Raw genomic sequence first — 9,533 nt, 5'->3', positions numbered from 1 at the left:
CCCTAATAAACGCCTTTGATCGCTTTGTAAGCTGCTGTTTGTTTGTTTGTTTGTTTGTTTGCTCAGAGACTAAGTCGGGTGAGTAGTGGAGGATATACTGTAAGTGGGACGCTGCAGCTTTGCGAGAGAGAGAGAGAGAGAGAGAGAGAGAGAGAGAGAGAGAGAGAGAGAGAGAGAGAGAGAGAGAGAGAGAGAGAGAGAGAGGGGGGGAAGAGAGAGAGAGAGAGAGAGAGAGAGAGAGAGAGAGAGAGAGAGAGAGAGAGAGAGAGAGAGAGAGAGGGGGGGAAGAGAGAGAGAGAGAGAGAGAGAGAGAGAGAGAGAGAGAGAGGGTGGGAGTGTGTGGAGAGAGAGAGAGAGAGAGAGAGAGAGAGAGGAGCTCGTCCAGCTGCATTGATCAGTCAGTCACCAGCAGCGAGAGGAGCAGCGAGGTGTTGGTGGATAACGTAGAAGACAGACAGAGAGAGAGAGAGAGAAAGAGAGAGAGTATGAGTGTTTAGGTGTGTTCAGGCTACAGTTGTTGCGATATCTCAGCCTCGTCGCTTTAATCTTCAGATCATCAGGCAATACAAACACATTCATTCAAAGCCAAACAAACAAACAAACAAACACAATCGCCAGGAGCAGGAGAGCAGGACTCAGTCAGGAGGAGAGGAAAGGAAAAACAAGGGAGACGGATCCACGTCCTTTCGCGTCGGGTTCCAATTTCTTCTTGCTTTTTTGCAAAGATGATCCTCCAGCAACTCGTCCAGCAGCATCTGATCCTGATGGGGATGATGCTGGTCTGCGGCACTCAAGGTAAGAAAGAAGAAGGTTCTGGCTGGTTGTTCATGATCATGATGATGATGATCAGTGACTTTATGGAAGAAGTTCTAGCGTTCCTCTGCTTGCTTTATGATGGTTTGATCGGATCGGATCGGATCCATAAGTTGCATGGAATGGATCCAAGTTGGTTTAGTTGAATCAGGGGTTTTCAACCAGTGGTCCGGGGACCACCAGTGGTCCTTGAGAGGGGCTTCCAGGGGGTCCCCAGCCAAATTAATAGTTAGGAACCAAATTGTCCCTTATGTGTCTGTAACTCTGAGAGTGTACCCTACAAATGGAACCATATGAACCCAATATGTCTGTAACTCTGAGAGTGTACAAAATGGAACCAAATGGACCCGTTCCATTTGGTTCCATTGTGTACACTCTCAGAGTTAAATGAACACTAATGATGATGATACAGTGTAGATTGGGACCCCCCAATAAACCTAAATGGTTGAGTCACCTGGCATGTCTTTTCAAATGGGGGTCCCTGAGCTAATATGTGTCAATTTGGGGGTCCTTGACACGAAAAAGGTTGAAAACCCACTGGTTTAGTTGGATGATGATCCGCTGCTGCGGTTTGTTCCACCGAGGCTGCAGCCAGGGCAGGCTCTCTCCCCGGCTCTCCCAGCAGGCTCTCCCGGGGAGAGCTGCGGGGAGAGCCGGGGAGAGAGCCAGCCCTGCAGCCTGGAGGAGACACAGAGACAGAGAGGGTGTATTGATAAAACTATCCCCCCGGTTGTTCTGTAGTTAAAGCACGTATTCTTGCCTGTTTGGGGGGGGGCTGATCTGACTGTATAAATGCTGGTTTATATTCTGCAAAGGGGAAGGATTGGATTATAGATTATTATAGCCTATATATGATGGGATCAGCTGTTTGTTGGTGTTAATAAAACTGATGATGATCATCATCTGACATGAACATGCACGGTCACTGACTGAGCTTCGTTGGCTTGAATGTGATTCCTTATCGGGGGCTTAATTCTATAGAGGCTGAGGCTTATAGATGGATTTATGGATGTATGATGATATGTGTGTGTTCCTCATACTTGGCTTTTTTGTAGTGATGGGAATTGAAGGTGTCAAAACACTGTGGCAGCCTACTGGGAACTGTCACGAATGATTATAATACCACCACAGTTAATGTTGTAGACTGAAACATGTTTATGGCAATTGTTTTAAGCATCTCTCTCATTTATTTTTTATTGTTTTATAAAATAAATTAAAACACAATTATATATATATATATATATATATATATATATATATGAAAGAAAATCATCGATATGATATCTTGCTGATAGAAAATAACCACATTGAGTAATCGAAACAAACATTTAAATATTCGCTACTTTATGAGAGCATATAAGCTGTTTGTGTGTGTGTGTGTGTGTGTGTGTGCGCGCGCGCGCGCGCATGCATGTGTGTTGCGCACCTGTGCGTTGATTGAGCTGCCACAATGGGTGCGGCATGATGATCATATGTGGGAGAAGTTTGAACCTAAACCCGAATTACCATACGAAAATATAGCCGATCTACAAGCTCACAATGCTATAGCAGATGCATATGCATTGTGAGCTGGTAGATCAGTTATTTTCGGTGGAGCTTATTTTTTAGGTTTGTCTGTCAGAATGCCTGGTGAGCCATGCAAGACCTGGTCAAATGGTCTCCAGCTTACAGCTCTGGTTCACTTCACATTATACCAGATGTCAGGGTACAAATGTGACCATTCTGACCAAATCAATGATGCTTTCTGACACATAAAGCCCTTGGGGGGGTTACTACTGTGTCCCTGTGCTGAAGGCAGCCAGCAGGGGACTTAGGGGAGAGTGAGACATCATGTCACCATGTCACATGTGTCCAGTGCTGTAAAGTAACTAAGTACATTTATAAGTACTCTAGCTGTACAATTTGGAGGTATTGTTTTTTGCTTTACTGGAGTATTTCCAATGTGCAGTACTTTTACTTCTATCCATCTCAGATGCAAATATTGTACTTGAACTCCACTACAATTGTTTGATAGCTTAGTCATTGGTTACTTTGAAGATTTTCATTATTATTACAAAACACACTAACCACCTCAACCGTATATATGTATTTTGGCCATTTGCAAATAGCAGATCTACAAGCTCACAATGTGTCGCATCGCGACACATTGTGAGCTTGTAGATCGGCTATTTTCAAAAGATTTTCTATCCATTTTGAACTTGTGAAATGGGATATTCTGCACAATGAGTACTTTTACTTGTGGTAATACTTTTGCACTTTTACTCAAGTGAATTTTGATTACCGGACTTTCACTTGTAAACAGAGTATTTCTACATCGCAGTGTTGACACATTTACTCAAGTAAAAAAAAAAATGTGAGTACTTTTAAGACTCATGATTGAGGAGCATTTAGCCTGTCACCTCGCGCGCACACCATAGCCCACACGCTGTGAAATCCACAGCTCCCCACGGTGCATCCTCTCACGGTCAATGAAGCAGAACGTCCGATTTTTTCTCCTCCTCCTCCTCCTCCCCCCATCCCATGATGGTTCCCTCGTTCAGCATCACATTATTCCAGGCACGCGTCGGCAGGTGGGAGCAGAGCGCCGGCAGAGCGGCTGTCACAGGCCGGAGCCAACAAGTCGTTAACGGCCCCGCTTGTTGCAGCCTGATGCCTGTAGAGAGACTGCACTGAGTGTGTACACACATAACACAGCCTTATCAGTATAGAATGAGTTACTATACACCTGTGGTTTCACAAACCGGGGGGTCCCCCCCCACATTATATCAGGGGGTCCCCAGATGATTAGCACAGTGGTGGCCGGAATAGGGGAGACAGGGGACATTTGGTCCCCCCACTTTTTAAATTAGTTAGTTGTTTTAATTTTTTTTGACCACATCTATTAGAGTATTTATGGTAACCATGGACCACATCTATTAGAGTCTTTATGGTAACCATGGACCGTACTATTAGAGTCTTTATGGTAACCATGGACCACATCTATCTATTAGAGTCTTTATGGTACCAATGGACCGTACTATTAGAGTCTTTATGGTAACCATGGACCGTACTATTAAGAGTCTTTATGGTAACCATGGACCACATCTATTAGAGTATTTATGGTAACCATGGACCGTACTATTAGAGTCTTTATGGTAACCATGGACCACATCTATCTATTAAAGTCTTTATGGTAACCATGGACCACATCTATCTATTAGAGTCTTTATGGTAACCATGGACCGTACTATTAGAGTCTTTATGGTAACCATGGACCGTACTATTAAGAGTCTTTATGGTAACCATGGACCACATCTATTAGAGTATTTATGGTAACCATGGACCGTACTATTAGAGTCTTTATGGTAACCATGGACCACATCTATCTATTAGAGTCTTTATGGTAACCATGGACCACATCTATCTATTAGAGTCTTTATGGTAACCATGGACCGTACTATTAGAGTCTTTATGGTAACAATGGACACTATCAGTGCATAATGCGATCTTAAGTCTCTGTGAGTCGTGTTTGTAATATCATGTAGTTATGCTTTGGACCCCTGGTGGGCCCCGAGCCCGACGTGGGAGAAAGTGTGTCTGAACATGATCAATGAAATCTCTACCCACTGTGATGGTTTCCATGGTAACATACCAAACAGATACTTGATCCAACAGTTGAGTTCAGCAAATGGTTTGTTGTGCATTGGCTGAAAGGCTGACCAATCATTGTTGAGCTTGGTGAGCAGCTATTTTTGACAAAGGTGTTTGGTGTAGAGGGAAACAATGGACTGGAGGGGACCAACTATAATTAAAGTGGATAGGGTTTAAGTGGTTAAATAGCAAACATATCAGATCTACAAGCTCACAATCCATCGAGCTTGTATAGAACGGCTACGTTTCTTGTTGTATAATGAAGCACCGCATTATAAAGGACTGAAGTGGTTATAGTTAAACTAGTGTATCTGTTCACTTTTGAAGATAGAAAAAGTGAATGCAAAATCAAACTATTATTACTTATGGCATGGGTCTTCAACAGGTGGTCCAGGACCCCTAGGGAGTCCTCAGAGTTACTACGGGGGGGGGGGGGGGGGGCACATTTTCTTTTTTACATTAATCATCACTTGAACCCTTGCATCCCTAGTCTGCGGGAAATTCTATTTCTGGCGAATAGATTTGGTGTAGAGGGAAAATGTGTCGACCTAAAGATCGTGCATAGACAAACTAGCCAAAAACACAACATAGTGCTATCAAACAAATATATGAAGCCATCTGTCAGAATCTGCAGCACTTTTATACAATATGTTGTGAGGAGGGGTCCATGCTCTCTCTTTCTCTCTTTCTCTCGTTCTCTTTCTCTCTCTTTCTCTCTCTTTCTCTCTCTTTCTCTCTCTCTCTCTCTCTCTCTCTCTCATATATCTAACGGGTCCTTGGCCTGAAAAAACCTTGAAGACCCCTGACTTTAAGACACACACATACTACAATGGGATGCAAACTAACACAGAAACCTTCCCCATTCTCCTGTTTTATTATGAGATGTAAAGTTTCCAGCTGCATAGAGCGGGTTGCCCCCGAGACACAAGTTTTTTTTTGTGTAGAAACAGCAGATCTTTGCAGATATCATCTGTTCATGCTCCCTGTGTGTGTGTACTTTCTTTCTTCTATGCAATCCCGTTGGACTCGGTCGACTCTGAAGGTACTTTACATTTTGCATCCCTGAAGCCTTCGTGTTGTTTGGCTATTTCCAGATGCTCGAGCTAAATGAATGATATTGCTTTGTCGTGGTTCACCAGCAAAACACTCTGAGAAAGGTCTCAAATGGCACAATTAAGATATTTCTCTGGAAGTAAAAGATGTAATGTCCCTCGTGCTCGGAGCGTCTCCCCGCACACTGCTTTGGTTTTAAGTGTGGATTCGTGGTCTGCTTACCAAGGTTGTTACAGTTAACTCAAACTAACAAAACAACTCCAACTAGAATTGAATTTGGGGAAAAAAACAACATTTGAGTTAAATGAAAAGAAAATAGCCGATCTAGCAGCGCGACACGTTGTGAGCTTGTAGATCTGCTATTTTCAGAGCACAACACTGGAGTGCAACCAAACAAAAAATTACTTGTCTTTTAGTTCTACTGGATCTCCTCTCCACTAGTCTAGTTTTTGGGCGGTGCAACCGCCTATATGTGATGTTTGGACATCGACCCAATTGCACCCCCCCCCCCAACCCTGCGCTGTGATTGGCCACCATTGTACCCCCCTAACCCTGCACCGTGATTGGCCACCATGACTCTATTCAGGACTGTGATTGGCTAGAAACACATGACACGTGTGCATAGCCCTATAAATAGGACTATGCACTTAAAAAAAATCACACCCTGTGTGAAGGAAGCGGTGCCTTTGGGGCGGGCCTTAACTCATTTCAGTTCGTCCCTATTGGTGGTCTGAGTCCACTTACCAAATTTGTACTTGGTAGCATGCTGCAAACTGGAATGATGGCTGTTTAAAGCCCAGCCAATGGGCAGACAGAGGGGGCGGGGCTTAAGTAATGACAGTTAGTCCCTATTGCTGCCTTTAGTCCATGTACAAAATTTGTACTCCATAGCATGCTGCGAACTTCAGTTATGGCTGTTTGAAGGCCAGCCAATGGGAAGACAGAGGGGGCGGGGCTTCAGCAATTCATGCTGGTCCCTATTGGTGGTCTAAGTCCACATACCAAATGTGGACTTGGTGGCATTCTGCAAACTGGAGTTATAGCTGTTTAAAATCCCGTGCTCATCCCGTACTCATACGGGCGCTGGGGGTCCCTGGACCCCTCTTTGATAACTTCATCAATTCATGCTCGTGCCTATTGGTGGTCTAAGTCCACATACCAAATTTGGACTTGGTGGCATGCAGCAAACTGAAGTTATAGCTGTTTGCTTCTTTGCCGTGCTCATCCGGACGGACGGACGGACGGACGGACGGACGGACATACGGACAAAGTCAAGCTTAGAGCGGTTGGCACCGCTAAAAAACACTTATGTTTTTTTTTAAGTGAATCACTTCCATCACTGTGATGACCACTGTGACCACACCGCCCACTTCACACTGGGTGTGATTTTTATTTGTTGATCAAATTCTCAGTATATTTAGTCATAGTTTTAGTCATCGTAGCTTCGTTTTTATTTAGTTTGGGTCAGTGAAAAAAGGTAGTCGACGAACATTTTTCGTCATAGTTTTAGTCGACGAAATCAACGCTGCTCTGCGCGTCCCAAATAATCGCCAGGCGCGCCAGCCGCTCCCTGTCTGAGACGACCCCAAGGCGTTACCAAAAAAAAGAAAAACATATTTTTTTCGTTTCCCGACTATTTTGAATCTTGCCCATGGCTAAAACTAAATAAAAATGATGACTAATGATAACATGCAAAACCATAATAATAATCCTGCTGCTTTCATGCTGTATAGTTGAAAACCAGTAGTTGCTATAGTGACTTTGTAGATTTAGATTATTATTATCACAAAAAAATACATTGAATGTCTTCAGCCCTACTTTATACTTCAGCTATTTGAAAATAGCAGATCTACAAGCTCACTGTGATGCGACGCGTTGTGAGCTTGTAGATCTGCTTTTTTTCCAAAAGATAAGTGTAACATTTGTGAAAACTTTTGAGTGCTTTTACTTTTGGAACTTTTAACCCATTAAGACCTGCAACACATCTGTGTCACTTTAGATTTCTTTGGCTATTCAAAAATAGCAGATATACACGCTCATAGCGCGGCACCGAGTGCCGCGCTATGAGCTTGTAGATCTGCTATTTTTGAAAAATCTTGATTTTTAAGAATCGCCTCAGGTCTTAATGGGTTAAAGTATATTTTCCTGCCAACACTTTTGTACGTTTTACTCGTAACAGAGTACTTCTTCCACCTCTGAACGTGTTCACGTTCACACAAGCAACACCACAGGTGCATAATTAACCCATTAAGACCAGGAACGCACTTTTCCACTTTATCTAGATTTTAACCACTTTTATAACCATTATTTTATACTTTGCATATTAAAAAAATGAGCAGATCTACAAGCTCGTAGTGCGGCATCGAGTGCCGCGCTACGAGCTTGTAGATTTGCTATTTTTTTTTCAATCGTGGAAACCTTTGCAAATCTTTGAATATATATATATATATATATATATATATATATATATATATATATATATATATATATATATATATATATATATATTTTTTTTTTATAGCGAACATTTTTTCAACTCAAATTTTTGCTTCTGGGGGTCCCTGGAACAACATATTTTGAGATGGGGGTCCGCGGCCAAATACATATAGTTTAGGGGGTCCTTGACATGAAAAAGGTTTTAGAACTACTGATATTATAGCAACATAAGTTAGGATTTAGAAGACATTTGTAGAATGCCCCAGAAGCAAAGATTTGAGTTACAAATGTCCACTTTAAAAATATATATATATTCAAAGAATTGCACAAAGGCCAATTTCTCAAAAATAGCAGATATACAAGCTCATAGCGCGGCACTCGGTGCCGCGCTATGAGCTTGTAGATCTGCTATTTTTGAGTAGCCAAAGAAAGCTTATAATGACACAGATGCGTTCCCAGTCTAAATGGGTTAAAGGTGCTGTATGTGAAATGTTGGTGTTAAAATATGTGCTAATTAGCTCTTCCTATAGAGCTTTAAAGGGATAGTTCACCCCCAAAATGACATTTGTTTTACTGATTAGTCACTCCATGGAGACTTGAATTCATGGATATTTTTTTTAGTTTTTGTCACATTCCTAAGACAATAATTTGATGACCAGCGGGCCGGTAGGCAGCGGTTCCGGTAGGAGATACAAAGAGTCTCCTTTGTGTTAGGAATGCGACAAAAACAAAACAATATCCGAGTTCAAGTCTCCATGGGGTGACTAATCGATAGAAAAAAAGTAGTTATTTGGGTGAACTACCCCTTTAACTTTCCAAGCAACGTCAATAAAAAACCCTTTTCTTGTCAAGGACCCCCAAAATGAATAATGTATTTGGCCTGGCGTTTCTGTCCTTGAACATTATGAATAAACATGTTAATTTCTGTTTGGCTTTTAGGCTCCGTAAACAAAAGGCTGCACAGGGCAGATATTGTAGCTCTGCTTTTTCCACTGTTTTTGGAATTGGCATATATGATAATTTTTCAACATGAAAATGATTATGGCGAATAGATAGATAGATAGATAGATACACTGGTTGACACTAAGGTCTAAAAGGCACTTGCCATCGGGCAAGTACAGGTCATGTTCTACTTGCCCAAAGGTCATGCCCACTTGCCGGAAAAGTAAATTGTCCATTATGAAAGGTAACATTTCAATTATCGTTCAATTTACCACTTTTTTAAAAAACTTTATGGGGCTGTGCGATAAAAAATGTCATACCTCAATTTGTATGCCAAACACCTATATACATAGCTATGAATGTGACTACGGGTTCACACTTGTTATTTTATATTTTTAAGTGTAGTAACAGTGAAAACAGCACATTATAGATCAACAGTGCTCTTATTTTACATTCCACAGACCAGAAGACAGAGCACTCTAGCCACGTTCAGGTGTTTAGACAGATATCTCGTGTTGTGTTTATAGACGGTTGCGTCCCCTCTCAAACACGCACTTGTCCGGTCGGGCAACCCGAGAGCAAACGCCACGTACCCGAAAGTTTTATTTACCTGCCAGGGGCAGGTGGGCAACCCTTAGTGTCAACGCCTGAGATAGATA

At 42.2% G+C, this 9,533-nt stretch overlaps 1 protein-coding gene across 1 annotated transcript in view; it reads left to right on the top strand.

Annotated features, from left to right (window-relative positions):
* Positions 1-662: 662 nt before the first annotated feature.
* Positions 663-9,533, top strand: part of LOC311035279 (neural cell adhesion molecule 2-like) — a 658,788-nt gene continuing 649,917 nt past the window's right edge. The window contains exon 1 of the mRNA XM_084043386.1: positions 663-795. Coding sequence (XP_083899512.1) covers positions 726-795 — 70 coding nt within the window. The 5' untranslated portion in view covers positions 663-725. The remainder of the gene's footprint in view (positions 796-9,533) is intronic.

The sequence above is a fragment of the Gymnoscopelus microlampas genome (genome assembly GCF_963454915.1).
Source record: "Gymnoscopelus microlampas genome assembly, chromosome: 19".
NCBI classification, from domain to species: domain Eukaryota; kingdom Metazoa; phylum Chordata; class Actinopteri; order Myctophiformes; family Myctophidae; genus Gymnoscopelus; species Gymnoscopelus microlampas.
This window is presented reverse-complemented; position numbering and strand designations above follow the sequence as displayed.